At 44.4% G+C, this 18824-nt stretch overlaps 1 protein-coding gene across 2 annotated transcripts in view; it reads left to right on the top strand.

Annotated features, from left to right (window-relative positions):
• Nucleotides 1-7733: 7733 nt before the first annotated feature.
• The window catches only part of LOC133965354 (mannosyl-oligosaccharide 1,2-alpha-mannosidase IA), a 161449-nt gene continuing 150358 nt past the window's right edge, over nt 7734-18824 (top strand). The window contains exon 1 of one of the 2 annotated variants that reach the window (XM_062399849.1): nt 7734-9380. In XM_062399849.1, the coding sequence (XP_062255833.1) occupies nt 8820-9380 (561 nt within the window). In that variant the 5' untranslated portion in view covers nt 7734-8819. The remainder of the gene's footprint in view (nt 9381-18824) is intronic. The other variant, XM_062399850.1, reaches the window with a different exon arrangement.

Below are 18824 nucleotides of genomic sequence, written 5' to 3'. Positions count from 1 at the left end.
ACACAGTGTGATTATTCTTCCTTCTGCAAACAAACACAGCAGATTCAGAATGAGTCCCGAATGTGAACCAGAGGGGAAGATTCAGATGGGTGTGTGTCGGGGACATTTTATAATTGCTCACTTTGTTGAGTCTAATAAACTGAGGATGAACTGTCGGCCTTGTTAACGTTTGATATCGTCCCTGAGCTGTTTGTGTGGCGGATGAGAGGAAGGGGGGGTACTTTCTTTATTCTGTTTCTGTTTGATGAGGAAATCATGACGTCTATTCACCCAACAAACACTTCTAATTGTTTGGACTCTGTCTATTACTTTCCTTGCACAGCGTCTGACTGGCTCAGTGTCCTTTTTCTGAAAGTCTTGTTTTGAGACTGGAATTGGTTTCGACTGGAGAATCCTGCTCTTTAGTGTTTATGGACATTGAGCTGATATTCATCCAGAGGAATAAACAGGAGGTGAAGAGTGAAATCAGCTGATCAACGACTTAACGAGCAAACAACATTGTGCTTGGTTGTTGTTTTACATCTGTCTGCACCACGGGTGTTCATTTCATTTTACTGTGTTCACTGCCTTATCTTATCTTCTCTTATCTTACTTTATTTTATTTTATTTCATTTTCTCTCACCTCACCTCAATTCATCTCATCTTAGCTTATCATATATTATCACATCTTACCTTACCTTATCCTTTCTTGAATTGTCTTATCTTATCTGAACATATCATATTTTATCTTAAGTTTTATAATATCTTTTATTATTATTATTATTTATTATTATTTGTGTGGTCATGAATATTGAAATTCCCCTGCTGCTCTTGGGACTAAATCTGAAGCTGCTAGTTGAACACAACACAACAAAGTGAAGTAAGTGACTCTGACCTCACAGGTTCTGTATCTGGTGGAATAAAAGAGAAGAACATGAATTCAACCCACAGCTCCCACTGGCCTGTCCTCTGCTGCAGTGGGAAAGAAGCCTGAAAGCTTTTCATTAGTGTCCACTAACTTAAATTTTTGCTGTAATTACATCACTGACTCATTTGTGTGTCATCTGAACGGCCATCGTGGTGGAGCTGGTTAAAGTGGTCGTGTTTGCATAAGAGCTCTCCTGTTCATTTGCCTCTGATTGTTCCGAGTGGCTGCCCTCTACGTGTCATGATGCTGTTTGTTTTGAATGTTGAATCATCGCGACCCTCAGTCACCGCTGAACAAATGGAGGGACGCTTTGTAATTGACGGTGTTTGGTCTTTTAGCGATGCACGTGTGTAAGGAATATAAAACATATAAACATTCACAGGGGTGGAAGAGGCTGAAAGATGAGAAGGTGAGGTCTCAGGGCCCTGCTTGCAATATAGAAATGAACCACCATGTGGCAGTGTGCAACCACAAGTCCACTGAGCCTCCCTGACAAGTCAAAGCGTTACTGCACGAGCTTCTACTGCCTCACTTTAAAATTCACTGTAGCTCACTGGAGACATACTGGGACCCTTACTTACTGTATTGGGGAGGGAGTCAGGTTTTATGTGGCCCCATTCCATCAGCTTAATGGTGTGTTGACATGCTCCATACCCCCCCCCCCCTCTCTAATGTTTGGATGATTGTTGTTTTTAACCAATAAAAGAAAAACTCCATCTGCGCCAACGAGCCTCACAAGTGAACGCTCTGATTTCCAGCGTCTGCAAATGTGCTTTGAAAATATGTTGTTTGTACGAGGAGAAATGTTTTTGATTGTGAGTCTGCTGGAGACGGGTCACATGGAGGCCACACACACACACACACACACACACACACACACACACCCTCACACAAACTCACACACAACACAAAGAGCAGATTTGCTGTTTGTCTCGTCTATAAACAGAACAGACAAATATATCCGCAGCAGAGCAATAAATGCTGAGCATCTTGTTTCCATTGATATTATTTGCACTGATGGAGCATCCGAGCTTTATTCTATTTATGTTGAGGGACGAGGGACGTCACCTGCCAGTTCAGATCCAGGGTTATCAAAATAAATGTACACACAATAAACCAAAGACCTGCATATGCAGTGGGGGAAATGTTTGTGACTTATTTTTTGCTGTTTAATTTATGAGTCCTTGTATTAAATTGTTACTGTTATGAGTCTTATGAAGGGACGTTATCAACACATCTGTCACATACATATAGGATAACATAGTAGGTTCATGGTTTTGTGTTCATTGATCCTGTCTGTGGAGTCCAGTAGATGCAAACGGTCTGTTATGAGGAATTTTAATTTAATGCTACTTTATCCCTCTACTCTAAGACATGACTATTTTTTTCTCTATTTAAGTGATTTAATCTTATATTTTCTCATTTAAAACCTATGATCGGCTAATGGAAATTAAATGTTAATTTCACTTAACGATTTTTCATTATATATTCTTTTATCTAAGTTACAGAATTTAAATGATGTAAAATGTCAAGGTATCTGCAAAACTAATGAAAATAACCCGACAAGGAGCCGTCCTGCAAAATAAGCAGATAACTAACACAGAACTTTGAGATTTGGAATCAGGACAGGGGAAGGGTGAGGTTCAGTATCGCAGAATGGAGGAGACTGGAATCGAACCACTGACCTTCTAGTTAGTTGACGACCCGCTCCGCCTCCTGAACCACAGCTGCCTCAAATTAGAACATTTTGGTACTTTTACACACAGTTTTGGACAAGCCGTCCGGTAAGATGAGGGGATCCAGACTCATCAGTATTCGGCTGCCGCTGTCACATCCTGTCATGTGACCCAGAGTTCATGTATGGGGGGGGTTTACAGGGGGGTTCCTGTGTCTATCTCCAGCATCAAGCACCGGGCTCACAACCTTATCCCCAGAAGCTGTGAGCCTGATATTTACAGGTCCACATCAAGCGCCCAGCTCGATGCTTAAAAAACCAAGTGGGCCTGGTGACATTATTAATCCGGACACGCTGACATGGGCCGATACGTCTCTGCCGGCTGCTTGATGCATCGGAATGAGCAGAACACAGAGATGGACTTTTTCATTTGATGAATAAAACATCGATGCAGGTCGGGGCAGAATTGAGTTCTTGAATACGAGAGGAGAAACGGTTCTGGATCTGGTTGAGACGTGTCCCAGTGCTCGAGCGTCTGCAGAAAACGTTGCTAGTTTAGAAATATCCCGCCCAGAGAAACTTAATGATCATTATGTGAATGTTTTGACAAATCTTAATGAGTGTTTTTATATTTCTTAAATTCCCCGACCTTGTCTTGTGCAGCAGGATGTTTTCTTCCAGACGATTCTCTCCTCTGATCACTATCAATGCCAATTAAGATTAGAAAAAAAGACAGAAGGAAATCGTTGCTTCTGTTCCCTCATGTATTCTGTTTGTGGATTCACTTCGCCACTGATAATCTGTGAGTCGGTCTGATAACAAGGTTAAACAGCTGAGGACTGCGTCCTTATCAATCACATCTAGATAACTTCACATGCAGCAGCAGAATCCGAGCCCATGTTTAGAGACTGTGTTTGTACATATAAGAGCTGGAATGGCACTCAGTGGAGCATAGACCTCCTCCAAGGCCCCACAGTCCCCTTCGATTAAAACCTTATAGACCACATTCTGTTTCTCAGCAAAACATTGGTGGTAGTTCCAGGTACAAGGCCACACCTCTAGAAATCCAGTAGATCAACGTTTCTATTTGGAGCCCTAACCCTAAAAAAAAGGATATATGGATGAATGGACCTAAGCTGCTCACATTCATTGAGACCAAACCCCAAGATTCACACACAATTCTCTGACAAACCAATTCAATTTTGAAAAAACACAATGTCATAGAGAATGAACTCCATCCTGTAGTTTTTGCGAAATCCTGCTAACTAGCAAACAAACACAGAAGAAAAGTCAACGGTACAGGGGACAGCATTATGTTATTGATGCAGTGTGTTTGTGTATGTGTGTGTGTGTGTGTGTGTGTGTGTGTGGGCCTGTGCTGCATGATGAAGAGCCAACAGTCACCGCGGATGACATTTCTGCTGTGAAATCATAAACTGCAGCCCGGACAGCTGCAGCAGTTGTTTTCTGTGGTGTCGGGAGCGAATGCAGATGATATAAGCGATGGCCTTTTGTTGGAGCCATTTATCTGAATAAACCATTTATTTTCAGTGAGGAACGTCTGCGCTGTGATTCCACCGCTGCCTGATGGTAGTGGTGAGACTGCATCGCCTGACTCATCCATCCTGGTGATAAACTGGGCTGTCACTGGGCCGATGCAGCTCCCCGACTGGACTCATGTATAACTTGTCCTTTCCAAAAATACTGACTCCATGTGTCTATTAAGTTGTTTTTAAAAAAAGGCAGCGGCGGGTATTTTATTTTGGTGGAATCAGCAGATTATATAATCAACATATGAATAATCCATAAAATAAAATGTATCTAAATTGTCCACATTAATGGAATTTTCGGAGGCTCTGCCACACACATAGACACACACATACACACACACACACACACACAGACACACACACTGGCCACTTTATTACAAACACCTGCACGATATAAAGCAACAGCTCGGCCATCAATTCTGACTATAATGTTCAGTTTTTGTCTAAAAACTTCATTCTGTTTATTGTTGAGGTCTCAGTTTAATGTGGTGTTGAACACGACTACATTATATCAGAAGTGTTTCCAAGTTTTTCCTCCTCCTTAATCACCGGTTAAGAATCCTGTAACAACCACTGATAACTATACAACCACATCTTAGTGTTAAAACGTGTATTTGAACTTACACTATGAGTTTTTCAGGGCTGATGACCATAACACATTACAGACACTAATATAATATTATAGGTAGATAGATAGATAGACGATAGATAGATGGATAGATGATTGATTGATTGATTGATTGATTGATAGATAGGTAGATAGATAGATAGATATATAATAGATAGATAGATGAGAGATATACAGATAGATAGATAGATAGATAGATAGATGAGAGATAGATAGATGAGAGATAGATAGATAGATAGATAGATAGATGAGACATAGATGAGAGATAGATGGATAGAGAGATGGAAAGATAGTGAATAGTAATAGTAATGAATTGAATTAAGAAAATAAACATGTTTCTTCATTAAACCAAAATGCTGTGTCGTTTATTGACTAAACGTTTTGATATTGGAAAACTGTGAAAGACTCAAAACAGCAGACGTCTGTAACAGTGTCAAAAGTGTCTTCATAACTTCAGGAGAGTTGTAGTCGATTGCATTAGATGGAACCTAAAAAAGTGTATTTCATGGTACGTGATGAAACACACCGCGTTCAAGTCTAATTCTGCCCAGACACTGAGCCGTCACAAAGCCCCTCTCTCTGACTACACACTGTCCTTTTGTCTGGGATGAAGCCCACAACATGCTTCACAGATTTACCGACTCTCAGAGGAAACGCTCTTGGATCACAAAATTAAAAAAAGGCTAATTCAACAGTTCTGTCTCCTCGTCTCCCCCTCTGTTCTGTGGAGTACAGACAACCACTCTGACTCAATTAGGGCTGCAGAGGGAGACGGCTTAGCAGTGGAAATGTAGGGGGTCAAATCCGGTACAAATTACCGTTGCATTAGCTCATCCCACCAAATGGAACTGACAGTGACGAAAGAAAGGAAGAAGAGCCCGAGGAGCTTCATGCGTCACAATGTTTAAAAAGTGCTTAGGGTTTCTCTGGATGTGTGGAAAATGTGGGAATAAGGTGTATCCACTGTCACACGGAAATATTCCAACAACAGAGGGGGACGTGTGCTTCATCAGATGTCGCACTAAGGAAAACCTGAGGCAACACAATGACAACCTGAGGCCTTTTGGTGAGGAGTCGTGTTGTGGGAGGGGGAAAGAGGAAGGGGGAGGGGGATGACTTGCAATTAAAGTCCAATACTGAAACCGATCATACATTTGTTTTCTGGCTCCGGCTCTCAGACACATTAGTTGAATAGTGCTGCGCGGGCTCTTCGGTAATGGCCGACTCACGAGGCCCATCTGTCTTATTTAACCCAGGGAAAAAACACTGTGTTTACAGTTTAGCTGCTATCTTGCTTGTGTCAACGTTATGTAAACACACTTTTATAAACTGCCCTGTACATCGGTGGAACTTCGAAGCGAGATTCAAAGTGCTCGGAGAACTTAAACTTTCTATATCGGGCACAGAAGTCCACTCGACCCCTCAGGATTATTAGTTTTAGAATAATAGATTTTAAGCGTACCACCCGGTCCTCATCAGCAGATGGAGTTTGCTCAGTCATGGAGTTAAATCTGAACAGTTACCAAGCATGCATGCCAAGAGTTCTGTCTCCATGAGAACAGAGGAGACTCCATCCCCTGATGAAGCCCCTGTCACATGGCTGAAAGCTGCAGAAAAGGCTGGTAAGTGGACCCACTATTAATCAGTAGAGGTTTATTCATTAAGCTTGTGTAAGTCCCATATTTGACCCAAACTGGAGACTTCTACACCTTATGAAGTGTGATTATTGTTGTTATTATTATTTTGAATTTCCAGATTGCCTAGGAACTTTTGACCCCATTGTAATGAAGAATACAGACATTTTTTGATTCCTTAGTGCTTTTTTGAAATGATTCAGAATATAAAAATATTAAGCAATATACACAATATACATATTCACTTGTATGGACTACGCATAATTTATCTCATGCTCAAGATGGTGAAGTAGTAAGTATTTAAAGAAAATGAAAAATATATGTGGGTGATGGTAACTTTAGTCATACCTTACATTTAATTACATATCAATTAAAATAAATCAAATATTGGTCAAATAACAAAAGTATCATCATTATAAAAAAATATCAGAATGAGTTATCTAAATATGATCAATAACAACAGAACAATAACTGCTAACTTCTAATCAACCAATTAAAGAGATGCGTCACTTCCTGGTGCAGACTATATAACAGGAAGTACCTGGGGAAACGCAGATAGATCTTTATTAACGTAGAAACCACTGGACCTTAGCCGTTGGTTTGTTTCCTGTTCGATAAAAGAGTCTTTAGTGAACCAAGACTTGTCATAGCACAGCGGTGAGTGTCTTTTTAAAAGGTTTAATGAGCTCTTAAAACTTCTGGCCCTTGTCAGTGACGGAACTCACCTGGGGATGGAACTGTTAACTAGCTAGCTATATGCTAATTAGGGAGCTAGCAACAGGTTTTTAGACCAAAAGATGGTGAAGTAAGAGATAATGTAACTGATTAATGAGTTGGTGTTTGTCTCCGTGGTTCCCCTCATGGACCCGGGGTAAGGTGAGCAGCCATATCCGACCAACAAAGGCGGGTAATGAGGGTGTTTACTCGGGTGCACGGGCTAATTTTGCAAATTGAATTCCTCGGGACCGAAACAGACTCATCTCCCTCTTGTGGAGGCTTTTTCCGGGATTAAACACACTCCTCTCACCCCCACCCCCTTCTGTCTCTCTAGGTGGATGTGTTCCTAACGTGAGGCTCCATCAGACCCTCTCTCCGCCTCTTGTCCGAGCGGCTCAAACGGCTTAACTGCGTTTTCATAAGCCGACTTGAATATCCAGCTCGGAATCCGAGCAGCCCACCGGATCGTGGAGCGGCGGACTGTCTCCTCCTCATCATCATCATCATCCGCCTCCTCCTCCCTCCTCCTTCCTCCTCCTATCTCTGCCTGCCACTATACGTTACGTTTCCAGCCCCTCTCCTCTCGCCTCTTTTCTTTTTTACGCAAGAGGCGTATATCGACACAAGTGCGCCGCCGAGAGGGAGCAGGAGGGAGACCGGCTCCGGAGCGACGACGCGGCGGCAGCAGAAGCAGCAGCAGCAGCGGCGGTGTGTCGGTCTTTGTGGGGAAAACTGGTGGATCTTGTCTATTCTCCGGATTTTGGACTCGAGCGGCTAGGATAACTTCACACGGGACAAAACCTCCCTCTGCCTTCTTCCATGCCATCCAACGATCAGCTTCGCCCGGCGTGTTGACGCCAGCGAAGGGAGAGAGAGAAGAGGGGGAAGCCGGGGAAGCTACACCGGGAGGAGCGCGTGTTGACAGGCGGAGGGCGACATGAAGATCCACGCGTGTCCGTCCGCCAGCTGCACCGCATAGACGCGACACAACACGCCGCGCGGTGGTTTCCTTCTCGTGGGTTTTTGTAAATGGGATTTCAGGAGTTTATGATGCAGCAACGTGGGTCGGCGGCGGCAGCAGCAGCAGCTTACAACCGGGGACCGGGAGAGGGATGCTGCACGCGTGAGGTTCTGCACCGCAGGGCAGCGTGTTATTGACGGGTTTGCACGGCGTGGAAATAATGCACCGAGACACAACTTTGTTTCACGGGCCTGACACACTGCGAGACGCGTGATTGTCCCCTCGTAGAAGTGCGTTTGTGTCCTCGCGCGGGCGCATGCTCCGGTAATCCTGTTATTCTTGAATACACAGCTCAGCGCTTCGGTGCCATTTCTCCGCCAGCCCCGGAGCCCTGTGCTGTTTTCAAAACCCCCGCAGTCTGTCGGTGTCAGTGGTTGTGTTGTGTAGATGACACCCCCCCACACAGAGGTGTAGGTGTCTGTGGTACGTGTAGGCAGGGCCCAAACCTGGTGCAGATCCAGTGGAGAGCGAGGTGAGCTGTTTAAGCTGCTCTGCAATTATGACAACAAAGCCTTTGAACCTCTGAACCTGTGCAAGTGTCACGGGGGTGTGTGTTAATCCCGCGCACATCTACAGTGTGTGTTTTATGTTTGGAGTCAGCGGATCGGCTGCTCGCCACAGAGAGGACTCTGTCACAGCCCTGAGCTGAGGAACCTGCATTGCATCGTCTCCAAGAAAAAGTTTTCAATGGTTTTCCGAAAGTTGCCCGGTGTGTCGGCCTCGGGCATGGGTCTTCGCCTGTCCCAGAAGTTCGTCTTTCTGCTCTTTCTCTCGGGTCTGGTCACACTCTGCTTCGGGGCCCTCTTCTTTCTGCCTGACTCGGTCCGGCTAAAACGCATCTTCCTGTCCAAGACAGAGACGCAGCCGGTCACCGTCGGCTCCGGGTCCGAGAACGATGTCCGGGAGCACATGAAGAGAGCCGGCAAGGAGCCGGAGCCCCCGCGGGGTGTGACCTCCGCCAGGAGGGAGACCAGCACCAAGCTGAAGAGCCTCATCCGCAAGGCGTCCGTCTCTCACGAGGCCACGGAGGAGCGGCCGGCCGGGGACAGAGCGCAGGAGGACCTGACTCTGTCCCGGTCCAGGACGGAGTCCGCCTCGGAGAGAGTGACCTCCTCCGACCGCGCTGCCGGCTCGGATACTTTCAGCTACCAGAAGTTCACGAGGTGTCTGCTCAAACCCCCGCTGGGGAGGGACGGTGGCAAGCCGAGCGACCCCAAGAGCGAGGAGCGCCGGCTGAAAGTCAAAGAGGTAAGGACGAGCCTGGATGAGCCTGCATAACACGATTATGACAGGTTAAAGTTTCTGCATAGAGGGGATGAGTGACAGACTCATTGGGTGTGTGGAATCAGCTTGTATCTGTGCAGGATGATGGATATCTCATGGATCACATTGATCAAACCAACCTAGAGATAAGGGTGATATGGTCACCCTGCAGGGGAACGAGGCAGTTTGATGTTTTTCAGACTGCCTCGTTTGAAAAACATCTACAGGGGACTCGGTTGTGTGGAATTATAAAGGAATTAGAGATTGAAAAATAGGAGCTATGTTTAATTCCGGAGGGGAATCTAGGACAATCATTACCTGTGGGAGATGATGAATATCTAATCCCTCACAATCAGATAATCAGAGGGGGTAAGGATGAGCGAGTGACCCGTGGCATGATCATGACAGTTTCATATTTCTGCTGGAGGGGGACATAGGTGACATGTAGTAGCCTCATGGGTTGTGTGGAATAACAAGGGGAAGTTGAGACCAAGTTTAAAGTGAATACAAATCAGGAACTGTTCATGTGAGGTGCAGGACATTCTCTGCAAGGTGTTAAATTATATGTAGCGTCCTAGGTCCTATGGAATCACAGGGGAAGTACAGATTGGTAGTAAAGAGAGGGAAAATCAGGAACTGTGCTCTGGTTGTTTCCAGGGCAGTTGCTATGAGTAATACTATCTAGTTAAAGCTATGACTGTGACCCTGCAGGGAGGCAAATGGTAGTTTAACATTTCTGCTGTGGACAGGTGACATGTCGTAGCGTCATTTGTTCTGTGGAATTACAAGGGAAGTAAAATGGGAAAAACAGGAACAATGTTTTTTGGGGTGAATCCAGGACAACTGTTATCTGTGCAAGACGAGAAACATCGAATCTATCACATTGATCAAATCATCCGATCAGACATTAATCTACTTTGCCCACAATGGCAAATCTTTTTTCTGTCTTTTCTTTTTTTAAATGCACATGAATTAAACATGTCTCAGTCGTTTCATAAATTAATCATGCTCTCAAAATAATAACACGACAGTTGAATAGTTGTCTGTCAAATTCCGATATAAATAAACCGAGGGAAGCACACTTGAAAGAAGCTATATTTCCGCCGTTGAAGTAGCGGGACAGCTGTTTGCCAAGCCGCTGTCAAACAGACAAAATACAAATCCCTTTCAATCACATCAACTCGGCTAAATTTACCCGGTGCCTTTTTTCCTTTTTTTGTTCAGATGAATTCCTGTTGGGTTTCTATTAATGAAGATATGGAATGGAAGACTTGGAAGTTTCTGTATGTAGCTGAGTTAAGATGAAGCCTAATATTCTGTGAACGGAGAGAAATAATGTGAGACAACTTTCATTATTTCTTCACGGGAGGACGTTTGCATTTTTACCTCCTTCAGCAGGACAGTCTGGGTTATCCGAATATAATCTTACTTTGCTTGTATATTAATCAAATCAATACATTTGTCTTCATGTCCGCTCTTATGAAACATTTTCCATCATGTCAGCGTGCATGATAACATGTCCTGCATTTAGCTGTCGCACCTCCAACTCCTTCACACAATCGCCTGCAAAACGATGTGACTGTGTTTGCTCCTTCGGCCAGGAGCTCTTCAAGCTGTCTGCCAGCCTGTGTTGAGCCCTGTGGGTCCAATAAGGGCTCCAGAGTAGGAGCGTCTGTGGCTCACACATCTGTACCCACTCGAGGCTGGTGAGGAGGAGGAGGAGGATGAGGTGGAGGAGGGGTGGAGGAAAAAGAGTGGGAGTGAAAGCGGGGAAGCCATTGGGCAGTGTGTGCAGATGGGTTTCATCCTTGGCATGTGACATGGATAAGTCCTGCTGTCACTCTCACTTCAAGCCTGCTGTCATCCTCTCTTGCTGCTCACATGACTTCCATACCTAGAGGTGAAGTGCTCCATGATAACTGAGGCGTCAGAGGACAGACAGGGTTATTTGCCCCTCTGCACTGAGCTCTCACTGACTCACAGCCTGTTCCCGATGATGCTCTCAAGTGAATGTCAGTGTAACTTTGCTCGGCCGGTCCGTTAGGCTGAGCTTGGCAAAGTTTCGTTCCCTGCGGTCGTAATCATCGGCTATTTTTCCACCACGCCCTATTTTGCCTAATTATCTTTGCAGAATATTAATTGCGTGTCCTTGAATGAGGCTCTTTATTAAGCGATGGAGCACAGACAGTCCCTGCTTACAGGCATTGCATGCTGCTGTGTTCGTGTCCATATCCTATTGTTGTTGCCACAGTTCCCACTGTCTCCAGCCTGCTGGCAGCTTTCCAGACGACTTCTCCTTTTTTTTTTCTTCCTGGAGGCTCACATTTCATGCTGCCAGCACACGCTGACACATTGCGAGCCTGCGCTTTTCCACTTTTATAGATTTAAAACCAAAGAGTCATTGAAACCATGAAACTAACGTGTTTTGATGTGTGTTCCTGTGAAGCACTAAATATAATGCATGGCTGAATTTGTAGTTGTCAGTCTCTCAGCTTGAGTTGTGGTGTACAGACTGAGCTGCTCTGCAAAAAGCAGTGTTTTTATTTTTTTCTGCTGTAAGGGAATGTAGAAAGAGGGGTTCCCCTCCCGAAGCCAAGAGAAAGAGTCTGGCCCAGCCCACAGACGGCCTCAGTGCCCAAACTTTGAATGGGCATCGTTTTTCACAAATGCCATCAACTAGAAAGCAGACTCCCCACCTTCCTCCTCTGTGTGTGCACCCAGTGCCAAGAGAGGGTGAAACAAGGGACAATGACTGCTTGATCACACAAGGCAAATGTTTGAAGGCAGCCCACCACTAGCTCGGGCCCCCAGGATGCCAACAAACGCTGTTTACCTAATCCTGCAGCTCCATTCTAGTGGACACGGTTCATTCTCCTCCAAATGTCCTCAGCAAGGCGAAGATGATCATTTTCAAACGGCTTCCTGTTTGTAATTCTGTGATGTCGTGGCTCACTGGGTCGCCTGTGATGCTATGTTTCTGCCTCATTGGCTCCAGCTTGAGAGCCTGGATGCGTTGACCGCACCAGAAAAAATGTGCACCTGGAGCAACAGGAGGGAGTGTCCTGTTCTGCATGCACATTTTCTTAAGTCAGGCTGGAACTTATAGAGCAAAGTAATAAAAAATAGTGGATGGCAGGAGTGCGGATGTAGCACATCCAAACAAATGCACCGGCGGAGCAAAGGAGACATCAGAGAGTGATCGGTGCTCTGAAGCAATTCAAGGGCGGCGGCTCATTCACAGACTATAGCCTCGATCTCTTTCTCTCCTCTGTTGGTCTCTACAGGATCACATACATCAAACGAGTATCGAGCATTAAAAAGGCAGTTTGCATAAAACCTGAGATTTGCTTTCTCTCTAATCTGCTGACTGTTTAACACAGATCTGCCAGTACAGTCAAACGAGGGGCCTTGCTTGAGGAAATTGGAAAATACATAATAATGTGGCCTCTAACATATGATTCATTCACTTGGGGAGAAGGTAAGCAGCACAGGGGGGGTGATGGAGCTGACAGCTAAGCACCGCAGTGACAGGACAGACGTGCTGCAGCCTCTCGTGGCAGAGCCTCCTCCAGTGGAGCAATTCAAGTCCTCAGGGCTTCTTTGTCCCGCTTGTGTGTTTGCGAGTGTTGCGATGGTGTGCACTCGCTGCATGGGGTATAACAGTGGAGTTTGACAGTTTCGGTTGGAGGTGTTGCCACAGTGTTTACCCATCCAGTTACAAGCCCACCTGCATCACTGGGTAGACTGGCAACAATCAAATGAGGTGCATCTGTTCCAGCTGCTGTGGGTGTGAAACTCAGAATAATAAGCATCGTCCTAGTAACCATCCTCTGTTATTTGAACAACAAAACAGTTTAACCGACTGCCCAACGGATTAAACGGGTGGCCAATAACAATGGGCAGATATGAGTCTTTCACAGTATATCAAATATCTGTGTTGTTTAAATGTTTATCTACAATTAATTTGTTGTTTTTCAAAGCTCTTATACCAGTCAGGCATAACAATTTGCGTAAACCATTATCATTTAGTTTCACTCTCTGAATACAAATAGCTCATCTGATAATTTAAGTTTCGCACCAAACAGCCGAAGGGACATTTAGCCAAAGATTCAGTTCACTACATTTAGGTTTCAACAGAAAATGTTATCTTAAAAATCCCCTGGTGCTCTGAAGTTTTAGTTTTGAGTTGTTTGCTTCCAGAGAAAAAATTGAAAACTTGTGGATATCTGATTTGATGTGATTTGATATTTTGACCTATATAGCTCAATTTATAAGGGAGGTCAAAGGTCAAGGTTACCTAAAAATCTGAGCATCTACAGTACATTTGAATGACACTGTCCCTCAGTTAAAAACGATGGTGTATCACCGCACTGTGCTATTATTTGAGATGTTTTAATGTATTTTCACTTTGATCCTGCGAGATAAAGTACAACAATTAAATGTAAATGAAGTACTCCTGATCCACACTTAAAGGTAGAGGCTTTGATGTAAAGTTTTTATTTTACAGTGTCAGGAGTATGCCAAAACTGGGAAAGTAACAAATTCACCCAAACAACAATAATTACACTGCCACATCACACAAAAACACTAACACGGAGGCAAAACCTAACAAAAACCCACAGTAGATGAGCTTGTAGCTGAACCTGAAATCCCCTTATAGCGGTAATGACCACTGAGCTGGGTGTCTGTGTGAATAAAATGCTGCCGCTAAGCCGGCGCCTTCTGGCTGCCTCTGAGAACCATGACCTTCCTCCACCCCTCATTCCCCCTCTGTCCCCCGCTACGAATCAGGTGTGCCAAACAACCTTCAGTCTGGGCTGGGAAAATGGCCGTCTGCTGAGCAAGAAGAAAGAAGCGGAAGATGAACAAAGTCTGGAGAAAGGGCCAGCGGCCCCATAGAGCAGAGGAACGTTTGTGTTTTCCCTCTCTGTGGAAGCTGTGCAAATGTCAGCGGCTGGTGTTTGGAATGTGAGCCCAGAGTGGTCTTTTGGTCTGTTGATGTGGGGGAGTCGGTTGTCGGAGCTGCTTGATATCGATATATTGTGCAAGATAATTGCAGCTAAGGGCCGATATTATCAGCCCCTCTCTGCCACACAGGAAGAAACTGACCCCTTGATCTAATTTCTTAGACGTTTAAGTGCTCTTGTTATATGGCCGTTGTTGGCATAGTTTCGGATGGCGAATGTAATTACAATAGTAGAGCAACATCCCAGGTTGTTAACATTGTGAGCAGCTAATAATGAATCAAGGGCAGGGTTGAGTTTTCCAACTCGTTACAGTTCTGGAAATGAAGTTCTCACTCTCCTCATTTCTTATGCTACTAATTTCTCTGAGTCACATTAACCCAGTGGGTTGTACTTAAAGCAAAAGACAATTTGTGGGTTTCTATTACCTCATTACTTAATGTACTGATATAATCCAGGAGTATTATTGGACTTTTTAGTGTGTATTGAAAGTACAGAATTATAATAATGTATTTAACACTGTGAGTTAAAGTTGAATTTGTGTCATTATGGGTAGAATAAGGTTTACTGAGCATCCTGTTTATCATGCAAACACCTTTTTATTCTGATCGTTCTTTTTTTCCTTAGCTGATAAACTGGGAACTGCAACAGCTGGAATCAGAGTATGTAGATCCGTTGTGAAACCCTCTGAGAATAAAATGTGTCATACTGACTTAACAGAACTGCCATAAGCTTTACCTCCTGCAAGGAACATGTTTCAAGTATTGATTACTACATACAGTTATGTGTTACTTATGTGAACTCACTGTCTCATTCTGTTAAAGAGCAAAAGATCTCACATTAGTGTGATCAAAACCAAACAGTCCAAAATGAAAACAAAGTCAACCTGCATTGAGTAATTGCAAGTTTTTATAACAGACCTTCAGTTATGAAAACAACAAACACTGTGAGAGTTCATTTCAATCATAACTGCTTTTTATAGTGATGAGTTTATTTTTTCCTTTTGAGTATGTATGGTAAAGTTTGTTTTCACCAAAAAACATTATCTTTTTCCTTAAGGCCTAACAAACAGTGTACTCCACCCTACTATTAAAATATTTGCAAAGCAGAAGTAGAACTATTTAAAATTTGTATCTGTCATTTCTACTTGCTAGCAGTGTTCTGTTTTCCTGCCGACACTGGCACACTGCTGTTTCTTTGTTGTCGCCATAATGTGGAACGTTTGAACGATTGAGGATGATGTGGTGGAGAACAAAAAAGTGAAAAAAATGGTGGACGCCCTCAATCAATCATATAGGGCTTACTAGTAGTTAAAAACTGCACCATGTACCTTTAACTTAATCCTTGCCCTCTAAATAAGTTAATATCAGGATATATCCACAATGTTTTGGTTTTAAAACAAGTCACTTTTGCTGTTTACGCCTGCTGTCCACACCACTCTGGATTTTTCAAGTGGTTAAAACAACATTTTGGAAATGTCGCTGGCCATTTTTGTATAGATGGGTATAAACACATGTTTTGGAAATGCTCCTGTGAATTGTTCGGAACAGTTCGACCACTTTGTTGGTTCAAAATCACTATTGCTGTTTCTCACTGGTAGTATTTTCTGTAATTTAGCAACCAACTGCAGAGTAGATAATCTGCTTCCTGTTTTTGCCTGGTGTACATGAATGGTCAGGTGATATGTGTTTATATGGATGGGGATTATTCCTCATAGAGAGCAAAAAATCTGAGCAACCTGTTCAACATCTCACTGACTACATGCTGAGGCGGTGTTGCCCAATGCAGAGCTTGCCTGCTAGAAAACGACAGTATTGATTCCCTTCCTTTTATAGCTAACTCTTGTCTTTCTGTCCCCTGAAGTCAGCACACAGCCCCTGGCCTGCATGGTCACAATTAAAAACAATGTAGGACAGTCAGGGCTGGACCTCGGGCTGAGAGATGACCCTGAAAGGCCAAAGCAGCTGCATCCAGGAAATCTCGTGCTCCGCAGAATAACACTGAGACAGAGAAATGTCAGGCAGAAACATCACGGCCCAGCAAAGAAGCTTGTTTTTCAGTGGGCGATAAAAAGCTGATTAAGCTTTACAACACCATGTCTTTTTCACCCCAAGGCAATCACTGCAGGAAGTTAGAGACTGGGTGGGTGGGAGAGAGGAAAAGGGGAGGATGTGAGGTAAAAAGGGGGAGATGTTAGCTAATATCCTTCTTGCCTTCAGTGCAGTTCCCCCCCCCCCATTCCCTTTGTGGTCGAGCCACTAACTTCAGGGTGAGTGTCTCTGTTGAGGCATGCTTCCCAAAAGGCGTGTGTCTGTGTGTGGACATGCCTCTTGTGCAAGTGCAGTCCTTGTAGAGAGCTACGCGATGCACACTGGCTGCTTTGTAGAGGCATATTCGTTATTTTAAGGTGTGGGCTTTTTCTGTGGACTATTTGCATATGTGTGTGTTTGTGTGTGGGTCAGGGTTGGAGGTGGAGGATCACATCTTGAATAAATAAAATGCCTTTCTCACTTGAGAGGCCAGTCAGTTCCTACTGTTTGCCCAGAATTGAACAACCTTATGGTTACAGGTCGTGTGCTGTGTGTGTGTGTGTGTGTGGGCGGGGGCTTGGTGCATGTGAACAATAAATGTTAACCTCATCTTTCTTTAAAGACGGTTTAGCAGATGTTTTTCCTTCTTGCACAATAAAAATCCAGTTTTCACTTCCACATTTGGCGAGTCTTAAATTTGGGCCTTACCAGCCTATTTGTTTGCTCTATTTGTTCAAGCCCGCCCCCGACTCCCGTCTCTGTTTACTGTAGCCTCAGGGGTTTTGCGTCACTTCCCAGTAAAAGCAGAGTGTCATGTCCTGCACCAGAATTTGTCCACATTTTGACCTCCTTGTCAAACAGAGGAGCGCAAAGAGCTGTGATTGGGCGACTCTGTATGGCAGCAGTCGTCTGGTTTTTTTCTGGTTGTTTTTTTCCTCCCTTGAAAGTAGATTAACGCTGCTCTCTGGTTTCATCACCCAGACTCTCAGAAATCCTCCTAACACTGTGTCCCTCTTTCCATTGCTGTGATGTTGCAGTAAGTTCCATTGAAGCCCATTTATCTTGACTTAACGGCAGTGCTGACATAATGGGGTCATTGTGTGTGTACCTCTAAGTCCTGGCTTCTGAAGGCTTGTGATTACTGGAAAACACTTAGATTCACTACTGACTGGGTCCTCGCAAATTTCAGGGGGATCACTTCCTGTGTATTGACTTCCATAGGTACAGATTCACCCAAAATCCTTCATAGTCTCGGCCTGTGTTTACCGAAACTTTCCACTGCTCTTGCTAACATCATTAGCCCTCCTTTTCAATGGATAAGCAGAGTGCTGACTGTTCTTCCATAAATGCATATGGACCCTCAGCATCCTGCAACACTTTTAGCAAATGGCACAGCCACTTTGAGCCCAATCCCGTTTTAGCTTGCTTCATGCAGTGTGTAATGAGTTTGTGTGTCTGTGTTCCTATGTGCGACTGTGCGTGCGTTTGCTGCAGATGAAGAAAGTCTATGATGAAAGATGAAAGGTCCAGGGGTGGCCTCGTTTGCTCCGGGCGCTGCTTGACATCCCTCGCTAGGTGCCAAATGAAATCGTCCCTCACATCTCCCCCCAGCCTCCTCTCTCTGGCCTCGCTGCTCAGGCAGAAATGGGAAAGAAGTGGATTGAGCAGAGAGACATACTGGCCTAGATGTAACCAGCAGACTCTCTGAGCCCCCAGCTGAGTTCCAGCCTCCTGCCTTTATGCCTGCCTAATTGGTCAGAAACAACATGCGTGGCTGTGTTCACAGGGTATTGGCAAAACATTAGAGTGGGCCCAGACACCTGATCGTCCCCATATGTCTCCCCATCTCCTTTTCGCCCTTACTTATTTTTTTTGTTTGGTCTTCGTTGGAATTTTTTGGGGGAAATACCGTCACTGACTTTGTTATTCCCACTTCTTGTCTCTCTTCTTTTATTTCCCTCCTCCCTGCTTCTTGGCAATGTGTGGCCTCAGGAATATTTACTGCCAATGCTTTGCCAATTATTCCCTCCTCTGCATCACTAGAGAGCCAGTGTGAGCTGGCCTGTCTGCATTGTTGTTATCGTGTTGTGACATGGTTTGGGCTATACTTTCAAGACGGCTGAATAATGCTATCAAGCCAATGACCTACAATTTAGGCAGCTCACCGGAAGACAACATCATCTTTTATGTAGTGGCCTTTGTTGGCCAGGATCGAGTTTCCCCCATAGTGACGACAATAGCTTTTATATGGAAAGCTCACCAGACTGTTTTCATGGTCAACACTGTGCTGTCTATCTCTCTGTGTGTTCGGAGGAAAATGTGCCTCCTAGGTGATTTTCCCCTTTAACGGCATCAGTGAGCAAATGGCCATTAATTAGCTGAATGCTTACAAAACCATTTTAGCCAGCGCTGGGTGTATTTGTTCATTATTATCA

The sequence above is a fragment of the Platichthys flesus genome, chromosome 11 (assembly GCF_949316205.1).
Source record: "Platichthys flesus chromosome 11, fPlaFle2.1, whole genome shotgun sequence".
Lineage (NCBI taxonomy): Eukaryota > Metazoa > Chordata > Actinopteri > Pleuronectiformes > Pleuronectidae > Platichthys > Platichthys flesus.
Note: the sequence above shows the minus strand (reverse complement) of the source record. Positions and strands in the feature narration are given on the sequence as shown.